Raw genomic sequence first — 18,762 nt, 5'->3', positions numbered from 1 at the left:
CTCCAGTCAAGCATGCACGCTCAATGCTACTGATGTGAAAAAAGCATCAGCAGCAGCAGCTGAAGGCAGAGGAGACTGGCACCGTACTTTTCAATGGCTGTGTCAAGTTCTGTCAGGCTAAAATTGTTGTGAGAATACGGTGTAAGTGTCCGTAACCATGCTCAGAAGCACCAGGGAATGTTCTAGAAACAGCCTTTCGTCCCACCCCTTTGCTGCCCCATCTATTACACCGAAGAAACCTCCCTAATATACAGGATTAAAGTCAAATAAAGGAGCAGAGCCTGTTTGTTTTGCCGCCTCAGTAATGTCTGGTCACCCCGGCTCCTGCTGTATGTCCTGGCCAAGGGTGGGTAGGCCCAGGTTGGACACAGGGTGCTCATCCATATAAATGTAGAATAGAAAGACCAAGATGAAATTTGCACTGCCGTACTCCTGAGCAAGAGCAGTGATTAAGTTTTTGGAGGTCCTTCTCACACAGTTTCCTCAGAAGTGGGCATGGAGAGGGAGGTGCTGATCTCTCCTCTCCGGCGTCCAGCCACAGGACCGATGGGATGGCGTAAAGCTGCCTCAGGGGAAGTTCAGGTTGGGCATTAGGGAAAAGTTCCTCACAGAGAAGGTGGTCCAGCATGGGAATGGGCTCCTCAGGGAAGAGATCACAGTTCTAAGCCAGTCGGTGTTCAAGAAGCATTTGGAGACTGATATATACAGTTTAACTTTTACATTGCTCTGTGTGGAGTGAAGAGCAGGCCTGGATGATCCTTGTGGGTCCCTTCCAGCTCAGGACAACCTACATCTCGGTGAGCTTCTGCAGCCTCCTTGCTTGCCTCGCTCCCACATCTCTTCTTCCCCAGAGTGGAAAATAAAAGCCCTGTAGCTTTGCAAAAACCCACCGCAGGCTTAGTGTCCAATAAAACCAGCCATGGGGGGTCAGGCTGCCGGTGTAGGGAGCTCGGGGCGGCCATTTCCCCCCACAGCCAGTAGCAGTTGCTCACATACCTTGTGTGAGGCCCACACAGCCATATTTTCCCCACTCACCCCAAACACCCTTGTGCTTTTATCCGCCACGGCGGCCAGCCCCACACCTTCATCACGCACCGGTGGGGCGGATTTATTTGGTTGGTTTGGTTTAAATCTGCCGCCGGTGGGGTGCCCAGCCCCTGGGGGGAGCCGCTTCCCGCAGCACCCCCCAGGCCTCGGGGCCCTGCGGGGCCGACCCCCCGACCCCGCACTCTGCCGCCTCCCAGCGGCCGGGAGGGGCGGGGCGCGGCGCCCCGTCTGTTACACGCGGGGGCGGAAGTGTCGTCATAGGAAGGCTCGTTACCCCCCTCCCCTCAGTGGAGGAAGGACGGGCTCGAAGATGGCGGCGCCGGAGGAGCGGGTCCTCTCGGAGGGGGAAGGCGGCGCCCTGGGCTCGGCGCGGCTCTCCCCGCCCCCGGTGTCGGAGTCTCCCGAGGCTCTGGCTCCCTTGGAGCCGCCGCCTCAGAGCAACACGCTCATAGGGTTGCCCATCGTGGCGATCGAGAGCATCCTCAGCTTCCTGTCCTACGATGAGACGAGCCAGCTCCGCCTGGTAGGGGCCGGGGAGGGGAGAGCAGGGACAGGCGGCGGGGCAGGCGGGCGAGCGAGGAGCCCTGCTGCGGATGGGACCTGGGCCCGCCGGGGGAAGGCCGCCTCGCCGGCCCCGGGGCGGGAGCGGCGGCGGGAGGAGGTGGGGAGGTGGCGGCGGTGCCCCCGCCGGGGAAGGGGCGGGAGGGGGTGGGATGGGATGGGGCTTGCTCCCATCTCCCCAACCGCCCCCGAGCCTCGGGTGCGGGCATGTCGGTGTGTGCTTCCATACACGTATTCCTGAAGGTCTTCTACCATCTCTTACTTCTTTCATACCGTTCGTCCTCTATAAGAAATTACTGGGCTGCTGAAGGCTTATTTCTCCTAGTGACTGCTCTTCCTGGGGGGCTAGTCTATTGTGTCTCACGTGTGTATTTATTCTTACTTATAGATCTTAAGCCTACAAGTGTAGGAGATGGTGAGCCTGCCGCTCCAAGGACCCTACTCTATCTAGAAATAAATGTGGGTTAAAAAAGAAAATGTAAGAAAGCCCTTGTCTGCCTGAAAGGCTGCCTGCCTCCTCCAGTCATAGGAGTAGATCTAATAAAAGATATTACCTCTACCTCCAAACTTTATAATACCAAAATAAAATGCAGCTGTCAGTGAGGAGATTGGTGTATATCAATCTTAACTGCCTGTATAAGGAGCCTGATGTATACTATGACATAATGTGATAAGCTGCTATCTTACTGAATTTCTTATGAGGTCATAAATGGAATAATAGTGAGGGAATTAATGCATAGCTTATGTAACCCTCAGTAAACTTGCATGTACTGTACTGTTTCTATTTTGAGAACTCTATTAGCCTAAACTGGCTAATATTGCAAGCATATTTCTGCAGAAAATTAGACTGCGTGTGTTCTGGATCAGCAACCTGAAGCGTTGCACCTTGACTGTAACTTTAAACTGGAAGCTCTTCAAGCCGAAAATCTGTTCTTTCATACTGCACCAAGTACACCAGTACCTAAATATTTCTAGCATGCTGTCAATCCACTAAAGACTTCTGCTTCCTCTGTGAGAGTAGGTAGTGCATCTGTGAAGATGTACTACTGCCTTTTTGGATTGCAGCCTCTGCTTTTGAGTGGTTGCAGTTTGAATGAGGGGAGGAGAAGTACATATACTGTTTGGGCATGCTTAGTGTTGCATGGCCTGTACTGCAATGCTAGACACAGCCCTTCGCTGCAACTCTTCTGTTGCATTTTATAAACAGTGGTACCCTGGGAGCTATCACTAGTCAAGCTAAGGTTTTTTCTTTCTGTAGGGCTAAGTTAATGTTTGCAAGCAATGTTTTGTCAGCGGTGAAGTCGAAAATAGGAAGGATGGTGGTGTAAGGACTAAAGCAGCTGTTTAACTGTCTGTGATACTTAAAAGTGTTACATTTTACTACTTCTGCTGTCTTACATAGCACCTACAAGTTCATTTTTCCGAAAGAAGACTGCCCCTTTCAGAAGTTTCAGAAATATACAAAACCAGGCAGGATAAATACTAAATTTGACACACATATGGATCAATATGAGATGTAAAATGAAGGAAAATATCCAGTTTGTCTTTCCCTATTTTGAATTTTTGAGTCGGTGGCAGCCAAGAAACTTAATCTCCATCAAATTCCTTACTGTTTCCTTAAGCACATCAGAAGCATTATGTGCATTCCTATGAGAAGAAGGTACTCTTGTCTCTGTTAAAGAGCACTAATGTGAAGAATCAAAACCCTCTTGGTTTGACCTAGTCAAAGGTGTAGCTCAGAAGCACATAAGCTTGATGAGCTGGGTCTTTTGGATGGCCACTCAGAACTAAAGGTGTTCTTTTGGTGATTCACTGAAGGCTATAAACAGAGGGGAAGAGACTGGATGTTTTACTTAACTCAGACTCTCCTGTTGATGGAGAATTGAGGTAGCCTTTTAAAATAACAATGCCTAGGCATAAAATCATAGTGAAATTTCATCACTTTCAGATTTTTAAAGGCTACAGGTAGCCTTGGGAGACCCTTGTATATTCCTGCTCTAAGATCTGTCTAGCACAAACAGGAAACTTTTCTTCTGTATGAGAACTGACTTGAGCTGCTTATCAAAGATGAATGGGTGTATCTTATAATGAGTAGTATGCTGTTAAAGATGCATTGCAGGACCACATTAATTGAATGACAGGGATTAAATTGCTTATTTCTCATGCATATTAAAGTGCCCAAAAGCAGCCTTGTTAACCCTTTAGAATGTGGCGTTCCGTGGGACAAAGCATCTTGAGGAAAGTAGGAATGTATGATCCAGGACATCAGTTCAGCCTAAATGAAGTTTGATCATACATGTGTAGAGGCAAAATCTGGATTCCCTAAACCGATCACTTTGATGCATTCTCCAGATCCCAGCATTGAAGTAAATGTCCTAGTGTCTGTTTCTGGGACACCTTAGCTTACTGATCCAAAAGAAAAAAAAAAAATCTTTGAGTTGAACTGGTATTGGTACAAGAAAACAGACTACTAGTGAGTTGGATGGGTGAGAGGACATAGAACTCAGCAAGTTTTCAGATTAAAATAGAGATGTGAACCTGTATTGTTTATATAGAGCATAACGTAAGACACTTTCTGTCACCAAAGGATGAAGTAAAGAATGTACCCTGATGATGATGATTGCCATCAGGCAAGGCAAGACCATGGGCCCCTCATTGTGCAAAGAAGCACTTGCTTTCCTGAGCGTAATGCTTTCTGCTATTCCTGGTGTTACTGCATTTAAAAGCATAAATGAAGCACCTACTGGTTAAGCAGTGAAGTAGATCAAAAGTAATGGAGACTAAACAATAGGTATTCAGAATGCAATCGTGTCTTAAATTATGCTTCAGTGCGAATCTTGTGTTCTCAAGCTTTTATTCAGATAAAGTGAATGACAGGAAAAGCAGCAGTATTTTGCTTTCAGCCCTTTTGAGTATTTACTTCATCTATTTCCTCTGATATGTCATCATAAGAGAAACACAGAAAACCTGGAAGATCATTATGTCTGAAGCTGTAATGTTCTGGACAAGCCGCACGCTGATATGGAAGCTGTCATATCTTCTGGCTTTTGAAGGCTTCTTTTACTGTGATTTTTTGATGACTTACAGCAATTCTGGAATTTTTACCTGAGTGGGGTAATAATGAAATTCTTCTCACTCACGTGTCTGAGCTTGGAAATACACTTCCATTCAGCATATTACTACAGCAAGCATGATTAAAACTGAACAATCCATAACCTCTTTCCGTGAACACTCTGAGGAGAAGGTTATGTTGGATTCTGACACATGTCAGAAGTGTCTTGGATTCTGCAGCAAACTTGAGCTTATTTTCTGCACAGCACAAATAAGGACTGATAGCCTTTGGACAGCATGGCTTTAGTCTTCCCACAGTTTCAGTAAATCTGTATTTACAGGCATTTCTATGTTAAAGCTTCTTGCTGAAGTCATCAGCATTTTGTCACTTATTTATACTTTACCCTAGAAAGGCATTATGAAACATGGTGTCTGCGTAGAAAAAGAACGTGTATTGAATCTAAGTACTGTAGGATATTTTTGTCTCTGTTTTGATATTGGTTATCTGTTAGTGAAGCTTGGAAGAAGCAAGATATGCTTGAGGAAACAGAAGCTGGTAGTACTTGTCTAGTAGATTGTGTCAGTTTAGTTTGTTTACCAATGAAGTGGACCGTTTTTTCACAGAAGCTGTTACCGCATATAAGTCAGCATCCTAAGAAGCAGCCACGTTTTCATTCTGCTTTTCACATGGAGTTGAACTTTCTTTGAACACAGTGTCTGGTTGGACTTGACATTTGAGGAAACTTGGGCTCTTTCAGCGTTATGGCTAGAATTAGAAAATATTCACAAAAATTTCCAAATACAAATATGAGCAAATTTAATGTTTTACTTTCTTTGAATAGAAGAATATTGAAGCCCACTGAGTAGCTATCATCACACTGTCTTGGACTAATATGAATGCTTAAAAGTGTAATAATGCTACTTTGCATAAGACTGCTGACTGTGCAGTCTAAAAGAAGTATATCGTTTCTGTACCTTCAGGTGCCATATGTTTTAAATGGTGACATCAAGAGCCCGCTGAGAATTAAGAGGTGATTGGTAAAATAAATTGCAGACAAATGCTTTTGGTTTCTGGTGGTACCTGTTACCTGTTTGGGTTCTAGGCTGATTATTGGAGTAAATACGGGTAATGTCCAGAAACTGGCGGAAATAATTCTTCATGCTGCATAGTGTAAGCAAATGAGTAAGATGAAAAAATCCAGTGTTTAAGAAATTTAGCGTTACCCATTGTGAGCTGCTCTCTTCTATGTGGGAAGGCTTCAGCACGCTTAAAGGCCCTTGCTGCCACCAGGGGTCAGCATGCACATGGTTAAAATCATTCACTCTGCTTCCTCTGAATTTGCAGCTAATAATGTATCCAGGATTGTTTTTCTCTTGCGCTGAATAGTCGCATAGCTAACATAGCCCTTGTGCAGGTACTTCGTCCTTCTTCAGGGGTTTGTTAGCTTTAGAAGTACAAGCAAGCTGTAAAGCCTTGTACTCAAAAATGGTATCAGATCTAGGCGTTACTAATGCAGCTGATACCATAGAAGAAACATGACAATTTCCTCCTTCCTGTAATTGAAGAGCCAGCATTGTTTGGGTTTTTTTAATATGCTGGAAATAATTCAGCTGATTCAGTGCGTGTGGGGGAGAGTGTACTGAGGCTCTACCCCTGTAGTTAGCCTGTCTGATCCTTCTCCTTTGGCTGTTAGCAAGGAAGATCTAATACAAAGGAGCACAGAGAGATCGACAGCAATTGCTTAACGGTCTTTTAATACAGGTTTGTTTGACAATGGTCAGTTCCTACAGAACTTAAATTAGCTATAACTAGAGGAAGACTCACAGAAAGTAGAACTTCTTTAAGTAGTGCTTTCCATGTAAACAGAAAATAATTGCAGACTTTTCTAGGAGAAGTGAGAATCTTCTTCCCAAGGTATAAATTTACATAGACTTCAAAGTTATGAAATGAGTAATGTATGGAGAGAAGGAGTGTTTATTTTTTTAAAAAGAAAAAAGCTAATCCACTGGAAAGTGGTGTCATAGTGAGGGTTGTGCACTTAAAGTACAAAAAAAACCACCCAAAGCAATTTCAAAGGACTTTTGGCTCACTAAGCTCTTGCATCTTCAGAACTGAATTGCAATTGCTTTAAACTTTTGTGCAAGTTGGCTTTGTCTTGTAAATGGTTACTTGAGAAGGTTTAAATTTAGCAGTTTATTATATCTTCTGCAGCTATTAATGACCTTTCTCCCTAAATCTGTGGAAAAAATTGAGGCTGTTGGGATCCAACATAGCCAATAAAAGAATCTGTTAAACAGAGAAGAAAAAACTTTTTTTAACATACAAAAAAGAATCGTGTTTCATGTGCACTGTATTGCATAAGTTTTTAAACTTAATTGTGGCTGGCTTCAAAAACATAAGCCTCAAATGCTGAAAGATTTTTTTAAGTCGTCTTTTTTAAGACTACAAAATATTAACTTGATCTACCAGAATCACTCTTGAGACCAAGTTAAAAGCCAGGCACAGGCATTTGCAACTTTCATTAAAATCAGAGGAAATTGTGTCTGCTGATATATGGGCAGCATTCGGCCTACTGTCTCTTGTTAGGTGATTAATTTGTGAACTGTGCGAAACATATCTGCTTCTTTTTGGAGTATTGTGATTATTGTTAGAGATGGTGATGCCTTAAGCTCAATTGCAGTTTCTGCTTCTTGAAATGGAGCAAAAACCGATGAGAGACTCTTTTACTCCTAAGCAAGTATGGATAAAATAATCGTAAAAGTGACTTGTGGCCTTAATTGAGCCTTAAGTTTTTCTTTCTACTTAAATACAGGTTTGTAAGCGGATGGACTTGGTTTGCCAGCGAATGTTAAATCAGGGATTTTTGAAAGTGGAAAGATACCACAACTTGTGTCAAAAGCAAGTTAAAGCTCAGCTTCCAAGGTATGTACCAGTTACAATGTAGTTAAACTTAAATGTGCTAGATTCTTTTAAGCGGAGTATTGAAAAGGAGTTTCTTGCTGGCTAATTCTGCTTATATATCTCGAAAAATTGAGTCACTTTTGTTTTTATTTCATTTTTTTCCAAAAGCACCATGAACTTCAGGTCTAATTACAAAATACTGGTGTCAATGAATGTAGGTTGTCTTATACTAGAAATTGGAATACCAGAAAGTCTCTGATATTTTAAACAGAGAAGAGTGGGTCTTGTATTACTCAACTCTTCTGACAAATTAAGCAAGGACTCCTAGGAATGAATAAATGCCATTCCTTTTCAAGACTGACTGCCTTCACTGATGATTGATTAAAACCCAAGGTTTTTCAGTGCCAAGGATTAAACAGGGCAAAGGGAGGGGTGTTTGACACGTGAGCATTACTGGGAGCTAGTGTCTCACTAAAGCAATGTCTTTTCTCCTCATTCCAGTGAATAAGTGCAGCTGCTGCTGTGTCCTATCAGATTTCCCAGTCAGAATGAAGAAACTAAATGCTACTTACTGTAGAGATCCTTTGTCAAAAGAGCTTATATCTGAACCCAAACTTTGTAGCAAGAACTATGTCGTGGTTTAACCCCAGCCAGCAGCTAGAACCACGCAGCCACTCGCTAACTCGCCTCCAGTTTGGATGGGGTAGAGAATCAGAAGAGTGAAAGTGAGAAAAGACTTGTGGTTTGAGATAAAGACAGTTTATAGGTAGAGCAAAAGCCGTGCACGCAAGCAAAGCAAAGCAAAACAAGGAATTCATTCACTGCTTCCCATCGGCAGGCAGGTGTTCAGCCATCTCCAGGAAAGCAGGGCTCCATCATGCGTAATGGCTATTTGGGAAGACAAACACCATCACTCCGAACGTCCCCCCCTTCCTCCTCCTTCCCCCAGCTTTATATGCTGAACGTGACGTCACATGGTATGGAACAGCCCTTTGGTCAGTCGGGGTCAGCTGTCCTGGCTCTGTCTCCTCCCAACTTCTTGTGCCCCCCCCCAGCCTGCTCGCTGGCGGGGCGATATGAGGAGCAGAAAAGGCCTTGATTGCTTAGCAACAACTAAAAACATTAGTGCGCTATCAAAAATATTTCTCATCCCAAATCCAAAACAGAGCATTATCCCAACTAAACCACGACAAACTGATAACATATTAAATTTATGTCAGTTATATTGAAGTACTAACTGCAGGAATATGGGAGGGGATAAAAATATTCACACTGACTCGGTGTCTACTGCTAGTTAGTACTGAAAGCTTGTTTTTAGATAGTCCTAAATTACATATAGACTTTATGGATCATATAAGATGTAGTAATTATTTAGAGAAAAAAAATTGTTGAAGAAAGTGTAGTATGCTATTACTAGCTGGTTCTCAATCTGTATCAGTCTCTTTTCCATAAAGACAGAACTAATGTTAGTGGTTACATTTTTAAACCTCAGGGGGTTTTAAGGGTGAAATTAACCTGAGCAATTGTTCCAGTTTCATTTTGTTGACTCATTGTTAAATCAGTGTCACTTAATGGTCTGTCTTCTAGACGGGAGTCAGAAAGAAGAAACCATTCATTAGCTCGTCACGCAGACATCCTTGCTGCTGTAGAAACGAGACTCTCTCTGTTAAATATGACTTTCATGAAGTATGTGGATTCCAATCTCTGTTGCTTCATACCTGGAAAGGTAAAATGTAGACTATATTATGTGAATGTATATCTGTGTTTAAAAAGATATGATTGTGTAACTTAACCTGGGACAGCTGGGACAAATTTATATATTCTATATATATACTGAAACTGTGTTTCAGATACTTCCAAACAAGCACACAGACCAATATTCTGCTATAACAGGCAGCCTGAAATGAATGAACCAGAGTAATTAATTATTTTAAACTTGATTTCCATTTTCTCTTAGATTCTCTCTTAATTTTTGACTTGTGGCATATACATCCTATACAACCTTTTCCAAGAAACATGTGATATGTAGGGTTTAATTGTGAATTTTAATTGTATGAAACAGCTGGAGGCCAGGTCATCAGAAGATGTAGTAGTTTAGATTATGTATAGCACTAAGCATTCAATCAGGAAGATTTTAGGCACCTTTCTTAAGGGTTTGAGTACTTCAGATTAATTAAGATATTTAGTATGTGGAAGCACTGTTGAGTATTACAGTGGATGGGGTATTTTTGTACAGTAGGTAGAATTACTTTTAAATGTAGATAGTGTGTTAAATGTTAATACTAATGAAGAATTCTGGCATTTCGGAATACTACCCTAACATAAAATATAAATTATGCAAGCGAGATGTACATCAGAGATACCACTGTTTCATAAGCTGTGAAAACAGAAGCACACAGGGGAATTGACAAAATCATGATCTGAGGAAGGCTGGTACAGCTCAGTGTTGAAACAAGATCTGTGAACATTAGGCTAATGCTCTATTCATTGATCTTTCCACGTGAGGTTGGTATTAATTTTTCATGGGCAGATAACTGAATTGCCCTGGGATGAATGGAAAAGTTAGCTGTTGGGATTCAGGGGAAGCATGGCAGGCATTTTACACTCAGTACTGTAGGATAGGCTGTTGGCATTAAATGTATTTTTTTATCTTGAAGAGGTAACTTGACTTCTGTACACTCTTGTTGACTTGATATTTAATTTTAAATTACATCATTATAGTTTAATATATCTGTGCTTATTTGACTTTCTATTATATATATACCATATATTTTAATAAATTAAATGTAACATAAAGTTAAATAAACTTAAGTCCTTGATACTCCATAGTAAATGGAATGCTTGGAAGAAATGTTGCCATACTTTGAACAGTAGACGGAAAGGCAGTACACAATCTAGACCTGGGGTGTGCCGAAGTTGGGCAAGTGAGCTTGCCAGCCATTTTCCTTGTGAGCACTGAGTCATAAGGACACTGTTTGTATTCAGATGTAACAGCTAAAAAGTTGTTTTTTTTTTTTTTAAATTATTTACTTACTGTACGAGCTTGCTAGTGCTGCTGCTCTTTCAGCACAGTTACCAGTTCACCAGAAAATCCTATTTTGGTCAAGCAGACTTACGGCTCAGTGTTCACTTACAGTCTGTGGTTTCCCCCACACCTGCCCAGCTGCCCTCAGGAAGTTTTGTTTGAATGAAGCTGCCACAGAATTGTCATGAAGTGAATTTGTGTTAGAATATGAGGTTCGGCATACTGTGTGAGGGTTCCCACTGATAGCAGAGCGCTGCTGCAAGATTTTGTGTTGAGGATGGCAGGAGAATGCTTTAAGGATGTTGTTGCTAACAGGATATAATGTGGGTAAAATTGGAGAAGTCTTTTGTAAGCTTGTTGCATAATGAGACACTTAGTCTCATCATTGGATAGTCTTGTCTATCTTTTGCAACTTTTTAGCTAAGCTTCCTTTATTAAACATAAGATGCAACTCTGTTGTCTTACCTATGATTCTAAGTCCTTAACATGTGTGTTCTTCAGGAGACTCTTCAACCCTTCTTAATCCAGTGTAAAATACCTGTGTCGGTAGTTTTGGTTACGAGAGACCAGCACTCCTATCTTGACCTGCCTCAAACTGTAATTCATAAATTAGCAAGACACCTTTCATCTCTTCATCTCTCCTAACCAAAGGGCTTGTTTGTCAAAACTGTTAAGGGGGTGCTTATGTTCTCTGTCTGTAGTGGATTGACATTGTATAAATTAATACACTTTGGACTTAATCTGAATTTGCAGTATTTTGGGTGTATGCAAATGGACTCAAGTGGATACTGACAGCTTTTCAGACTGATGTAACGATAACTCTTGCTGTTCCATTTATGTGTTTCGTATGCCTTGTGACTGCTCTGCCTTTGACTGCTCTGCAGCGTGGCTTAGAGTATCTCGCGTCAGGGTCTCCAAAAAGAAATGATTATGCTCTGCTGTGTATAGTTTATATAGCTTAGAACTCAAGTATGGATGTAGTAAAACAAAATTTCATACAATGAGCATTATTTCATGAGATTGAAGAGAGTTGCTGTGATTGATCAAGTGAATAGCTTCTGTGATGTATCACAAACAGCACTTCAGTTCAAAAAGCTGATCTAGAACTATGCAATAGTTACGTAGTAAAAGCCCCTGAATATGTCAGCACTTCCAGAATGACCTGAAATAATCTTGCCTTTATCGGAAAATCCTAATTCTTCTTAAATGTTTTAGGTAATAGATGAAATTTATCGTGTGCTAAGGTATGTAAACTCTACAAGAGCTCCTCAGAGAGCTCATGAAGTTCTTCAAGAACTAAGGGACATTTCCTCCATGGCTATGGAATATTTTGATGAGAAGATTGTTCCAGTACTGAAAAGAAAGATACCTGGGTCAGATGTATCGGGACGTCTGCTAGGAACTGCCCCAGGTATTAATTCCAATGTATAGTTAAGTTTTATTTAGTTTTTCTGTAAAAATTCACAGCACTGTATCTTTTTAAAAGCTCCCTCCCTTAAATGCAAGCTTTATTACACAAATATCGATGATACTTGTTTCTTAAGAATGCTAACTAAAATTAATTTGCTTTGAAATTTAAGGAGCCTTTGTACTACCAAAAGAACAGTCACTTGAATGTATGTTAGAATTATGCATAGCGTGTATTCATTAAACAAACGCTTTTGTGCCACCAATGAATGAGACTTTATCATTGCACTTGGTTGAAATTTGGCACATAAGATGACAACTCGATGCCTTTTATTTTTAGGAGGATCAGCAAATGAATTAGCCGAAACTGTTGTAGTGCATAGAGAGCTAGAACATACTTGTATGTGCTTTTTTACTTTCCTGGGGCTCTAATGTATGCACTAACAAGCAAAATACTTATGGGTAATAGTTATGGGTAATAGTGAAAAGGCAATTAAAATAACAGTCTATAAATAAACAATTAAACTGGTCCCTTGTATAATCTGTCAGACTTTCCAGAACTTTTGTGAACCAACGTCTAAGGTAGTTGCCTCATACAATGGCCAAAAGCAAAGGTTAGTGGAACTGTAGTGTTGTCCCTGTGCTGAACATCTTCACACTTCTTAAGAACTGTGAAATTAACTTTCTGTAAGCATAACTTAATAATTACATCTTAAGCAAAAATGGTAGGCCTAACTGTAGGAGCTGCGTGTTATTTGTGGTATGTCCTGTCCATCCTTTCAGCCATAAGCGTGTATACCACCCCTTAATTATATCCTCTTAATTATACCTCAGTTCCATTGAGTCTCTCGGTTGAGGAAGCATTGCCCAAAACCATAGCTGGTATCGATTGTCTTTTCAAAGCCAAGGCTTTATGTGGCATAAAAACGCCTATTTTGTGCTGAGGGAGGAGCATAACCTATCTAATGGCAACCCTTTAGTGTCACGTAACTGTAGCTATGCTGGCATTTTTAAGGAAATAAAAAGAGGAGGAGGAGGAATGTTCTAGGCTGTTCCAGACTGTTCTGTCTTTGTAGCCTTAAAAGTTGCACCTTACTTGCACAGCATTGCTAGAAGAGTAAAATGATAGAAATAGAAGTGATATCTTTTATGATAGAAAAAGTGAAAGAAATTATACAGTAGCTGTTAGTCTCCTTGATTTGCAGGAACTTTATTAAAACCAGCATTCCCAAGCTCAAATTCCAGTATGGTTTTAGTACTTAGGAAGAGTGAGTCTAAAGAAGCATGGGAGATAAATTCATTTCTTCCAAAAAGTAAGTTAAACTGAAATATCTTGTTAAGCCCCAAACCACAAAATTTAGAACTTTAGCTGTCTACAGCTAAGACAGCAGAATTGTACTGCTCTATTGAAATATATTTATTTAATATAACTATCCTGTAATAAGTAATTTATAGACATGTTGTGGATTTTTGACTTAAAATCTGTGACACTAAGTATCGATGACAACATAATATCTCTAAGTAATTTTTGATAGAGCAAAAGGAGGGGGGCTTCTATACAGAAAATGAGCAATGAGCTGTTTTCCAGACTGCTGAAAATCTTAAGTATTTTAAATTAAACTAGTTGTGCTCTGAGATACCATCTGCTTTTATTGGACACTTAAATGACTGTAAATCTGTTTACATGTTCACATAACTTGCAGCTAGCTTTCAGATTCATATTTGGGGAGTGGGGATAAGCAAACCAGGAAAACTGGAACACAGTTTCTGCCATTGTCTTAAAGTTGCAGAGGATTAATCACGGCTTTCTCTGAAGTTCCAGGGACTTCTGCAGCACTGACAACAATGCAGCTGTTTTCCAAGCAGAACCCTTTGAGACAGGACATCACCAAACTCCAGCAGCAAGTAAAAACAAACGGCACGGGCTTGACGGCGCTGAAGCGAGAGATCTCAGAGCTTCGCATCAAAGTGCAAGAGCAACAGAAACAACTCCAAGATCAAGATCAGAAACTGCTAGAGCAAACCCAAATCATAGGTGAACAGAATGCCCGATTGGCTGAGCTTGAACGCAAGCTGCGAGAGGTGATGGAGAGTACAGTAGGAAATTCTTCAGGTTCTGGCTCAAATGAACAATCTTCTGGGAAACGGAGGAAGGCGGTTGAACCCACAGACTGTCCTAGGAAATCTAAACGCCTTCGAAACAGAAAATAACTTGGGAGAAAATGACACCTTCAGGAGGATACACTGCTTTAGTAGCCCAAGCAGGTCTGCTTGTTTGGATACTGTGACTAGCTTCATGGTGTCACCTAGTCTGCTGGCTCTTCAAAACACCACTTAGACTTGAACAGTAATTTTCTTTCATTGAGACTTTTCCCCTGCTTTCTGTATGGGTCGGCCTAATGCACAGAATCTTCTAAGATTTGCAATAGTTACATACTAACCAGACCTGCTCCGTTACGTTTTGAAGGGTTAATCTTTTTTTTCTGTGCAGATGTGTTTAAAGTAAACTTATTTGTGTTTATGCATATGTTCACATAAATCTTAAATAAATTCAGTCTTAACTGACTAAAAAGTTAAGCGTAAAAACAAATGTCCTGTTCACTTGAAGGAAGAGATCCACTTTTAAAATCTTGTTTTAGAGAACTTGACCTTTTTTGTTACAAGTGACCTTGTCTGGAATGTCTGAAAAGTAGTTAATACTTTTCGGGAATCTCTGTAATGAGTAAAACTGACTTCTTAAGCTACGGTATTGGCTATATATTTTTGTAAACTTAAAAGGAAGGGCCTTCTATCCAGTCTTCACATGCACACACCCTGGTTCGAGGACTTGGGAGCCATATTCAATGTTTGCATGGAGAGATGCATGTTCAGCTTAGTCAGCCTGCTAAGAGCACTTGCCTGAAACTGTTCCTAACTCTGGGAGAGAGTACAGAGACCTATAAAGCAATTTCTTTGTTCCTCAGCCATAACTTAGCAGCTGCTTTCAGCACAACTGGTTTCTTCCAATGAGGTGGTCTTACAAAGCAGTCGCAGGAGAGCTTGAACCCAGGCTATCTGCCACTTTCACTGCCTGTAAATTGCAGGTATTGTTAGCCAAAGCTGGAGAATTGAGAAGCCAACATCTAGTAAGTATCAGACAAATTGTCCCCGCGATAACCAAGCTCAGGGGGACATAATTTGAATGAAATGCTGTATTATGGAAAAACTTAAACTATTTTGTGTGTATGTGTTGGGGGTGGGGTGGGATGGAAATTTCTCTGTAACACTGATAACAATAATCTAAGCTTTCCTTATCCTAAAAGGTAAATCACTTCAGACGAAGCTTTAATTTCTTTTGCACTTCTGTGTTGAGCTTGTAACTGGAAAAGCATGTCTTGCACTGTTCAGTCTCTCTGGTCACTTTAACAGCCTCAGAGTTGTGTACAGTGATTTATTTTTTTTTATTATTTTTTCCCCATCTGTATATTTTTGGAACCTTGTACGAATACCATATACAATGGTATTAGCTCATATCAGAAGTAACATTGCAAATGCCTGATTTTTGGCAGACATTTAATTTTCAAATAAACTTGTTGGGTAGTTTGAATCTTTTTAAAAAAGGCATGTTTCTTAAGAAAAGCATCAAGGAAATGATAAAAGGTTATCTGGGGGAAAGGTTAAACTGTTAGAGGAACGTTTGCTATTACTGGTCTTCCATGGTCCAGAATTTTTTTACTGTTAAAGATCTCTTTAAGATAGATACCTGCTGTTCAGTTTAAAAATACTGCATATGCTTTATCTTTTAAAAAATAATTTTGAATCAAAGGGTCAGCATGATAGCTACAATTACTGTGTATCATTTGATACAAATCCATTTAATGGTCATTCATGATGACAAATTAATGTAATGGTCTAATTACCAGATATTTGTGGTTAAATACTTATAAACAAGTATAAACCTGTGAATTGCATTTACTGAAAAGGTTTATTCGTTCATCTCTTAATATTTTTCACTTTAGTTTCTTTATTCATTTCCCCACCCTTCACAACATACAAATAGTTCCAGGTTATTGAAGAGAAACATTTATTTATATGTTGATGAATCTCTAGCTGTGCATAAACTGAGCTGGAAAGAACAACAACAGCCTATTGTTACATGAAACTCTCCGTGAATGGTGCCAACTTGGAACTTTCAACTCAAGGAAGTATCACGTGCTCCAAGTTTGCAGGTGCATCCTGATCCTCTGCACGCTACGAAGTATAGTAGAATTGAATGAGGCCAACAAAACTTAAGGGGTAGAGGGGACGGTTACAAGCAAGCTCTGAGAAATGCCACAACAAAGGTACACCACTACTCCGTTTTCACTTCCTGGAGAGGGAGGGAGACATTGGTATGGAATGGCTCTCAGACTGGGATACACACCAGCGGTATAGATAGAATGCAGAAAGCAGAATGAACTAATAGTTTAGAGAAAACAGCTAGAATGTTAACTTTTGACATCATCGTGTCCCTTATTAAATAAAAAAGGATGCATTTTGCAATATATGAACAAGTTGATAAATAGTTTGAAGTAAAACTAAATCACTTTTCACTATAAATTTATATGCAAGTTTACATGAGTTGGTATATCATGCTCAAAAAGCACAGTGTTAGTAGTGATTAGTGATTGTATAATCTGTTCAAGAGAGAGCCTCGAAGTAGTGAGACTAAGATGTAGTTTACGAAGTTACATGACAAATAGTTTTATTTGCAGCCAGTGTTCAGTTTTAGTACTTGGAGCAAGGGCTGAAACTGAACAGCTCGGGGTTGAAAGACAACTCAACAGTAAGTGTCTTTTACAGTTAGTTTCATAATAGCTTAAAACTACTGAGGCAACAGTTCATTAATGTTACGACAATGCCTTCACATAATTTCTTAACATAAAAGGTAAGACCGTATTGAGCAGAAACTTAGTTTCTCCTACTGAAATCTTCTAACAGTTAGTTGTGGGAAGCACTAAGATCACCTAAGGAGTTTTCAACATCAAGAGCTTCTTGAAAATAGGATGACATAGGATGTAGCTAAATGTGTCTTCAGACAGGAGAGGACTACCTGATTTCTTGGTGTTCCTGGTGGTTTTAAGAAGTAACTGGCAAATTACCGTGATAGATTGTTCTTTCATTCATAAGTAAATCCAGTTTGGAGTACTTTATAGCAACAAGTCTGCAAGCTGTGAACTATTCTGATACTCTCTAGTTCCATTCCTGTGCTACTTTGCACCGTACCCGGACCAGCTCACTTGTCCGTGTGCTCTCACTCTTGCAGAGCTGTGCTTACTGGATCTCACCTTTCTGGTTGGACAGGGATGTGCTGCCCGCTTTGGTTTACATGTAACTGAACACTCCAGGATTTTTGCTCTAGCTCCGTGCCAGCCAAAGATGTGCTAGGTACTGGATCTCTTTGTCTTCAGAAGGGAAAACCTCAGATACAGAAACTGTTAGCTTGCCGAAGACCTAATAAATCTGGATTTGCTCTATGGACTGCTTAAATCAGGCTGACTCGGTGATTAAACAGGAAAAACGCTTTGCACTCCAGGACACTTGGGCAATTAAATTTTCCAAAACCTTGCTATTTACTATTTTTCTTAGTTGTTTAAGGCTTGTTTGGCTTCTATGGAATATTTAGTTTATAAATCTGGGCTCTTCTATTTAATTACCCTGCTGAAACTTATCACCATTTACAAACCTATATACACTTGCAGTGCTGTAAACCTGCCTGTGTGTACTGAACTCTTGATACTATGTCTCTCTCCTCCAGTGTTCCTGTTGTCAGCTGTAACCTTTCTTATCAGCAGTTCATTCTTTTGGCAGGATCCTTCCCATGTATGAAAAAGTCTTTAGCACAATGATGGATAGCAGTGCTAATATTTGAACTACAACAAGAAGGGAAAAGTTTTCAGAAACATTACGTACACTGTTTAGAGTGCAGTTGAGTGAAACACTTGTGATCCTGGCAATTTTGCAGTCAGCTTCTGCACTGGTAACTCAAAAGCACTTCCTGGCTTATTGTTAAGTGGTCACTAAGCAGAAAAGTAAAACTGAACATCCCTTGCAAGGACAAAAATGCCTTGATGAAATCTAAACATTGTTTTTACCTTTTATGCTGTACCAGTCCTCCTGAAGTCTACAAAATTCAGATCGTGTGACTAAGGACGGAAAAGCTGTGAATAAACTTTTCCATGTTCTCTACTTGCTCCCTTTTTCAGTTCTAATTTCCATCCTAATATGCACAGATTAAGAAAAGCATGTAAACAAAAATATCTGCAAAGCTGTTATGTTTTCTAGATCCTGTGCTTTGTCCATTACTTTAGATTGTAAACATTTTCACGTAGGGATTGTACTTCCCCTGCATCTGTACAGTTGCACATAGGGCTTTTAGCAGCTAGTACATATTAGCTTTTTTTATTCATTATTACTAATAAATTTTAAGTGATGCATTATAAACCTTGAGATATTCATATTACATTAATAGATAAGGTATAATTTACTTTGTGATAACGTCCTCTGTTGTTTTTATCGCTATTCTTGATTTAAAGTATTTTAATTTGAGTACATTTATGGACAATTAAAATTCCAAGCAAGTAGTCATTTAACTTCTACATAAAGTAATCTTTGTAACTGAACTGCCCACAGTCAATGTTATACGAGAAATAGATGCAGGGACAAATTAAATGGAGTTTAGTTCTCACAAAGGAGTTTGTCAAAGAAGTTCTTAAAATATCTTACCACAGAAAGTGAAGAAATTGGAGAC

The 18,762-nt window shown here is 40.1% G+C and overlaps 1 protein-coding gene across 1 annotated transcript; it reads left to right on the top strand.

The window, feature by feature from the left end:
• Window positions 1–1,340: 1,340 nt before the first annotated feature.
• FBXO28 (F-box protein 28) lies at window positions 1,341–14,738 on the top strand. Its single transcript, XM_063328221.1, has 5 exons — window positions 1,341–1,570; window positions 7,473–7,582; window positions 9,149–9,287; window positions 11,802–11,997; window positions 13,810–14,738. The coding sequence occupies exons 1-5, from the start codon at window positions 1,358–1,360 to the stop codon at window positions 14,202–14,204; spliced, it is 1,053 nt and encodes a 350-aa protein (XP_063184291.1). The 5' UTR covers window positions 1,341–1,357; the 3' UTR covers window positions 14,205–14,738.
• Window positions 14,739–18,762: the final 4,024 nt, after the last annotated feature.

This window comes from Chroicocephalus ridibundus, chromosome 3, assembly GCF_963924245.1.
Source record: "Chroicocephalus ridibundus chromosome 3, bChrRid1.1, whole genome shotgun sequence".
Classification (NCBI taxonomy): domain Eukaryota; kingdom Metazoa; phylum Chordata; class Aves; order Charadriiformes; family Laridae; genus Chroicocephalus; species Chroicocephalus ridibundus.
This window is presented reverse-complemented; position numbering and strand designations above follow the sequence as displayed.

What these genes read in the sequence shown, in the direction of transcription:
- FBXO28 (XM_063328221.1), top strand. Translation starts at nt 1,358, where the DNA reads ATGGCGGCGCCGGAGGAGCGGGTCCTCTCGGAGGGGGAAGGCGGCGCC. An exon ending in AGACGAGCCAGCTCCGCCTG is followed by an intron (nt 1,571 to 7,472) that starts GTAGGGGCCGGG and finishes ACTTAAATACAG; the next exon opens with GTTTGTAAGCGGATGGACTT. An exon ending in GTTAAAGCTCAGCTTCCAAG is followed by an intron (nt 7,583 to 9,148) that starts GTATGTACCAGT and finishes TCTGTCTTCTAG; the next exon opens with ACGGGAGTCAGAAAGAAGAA.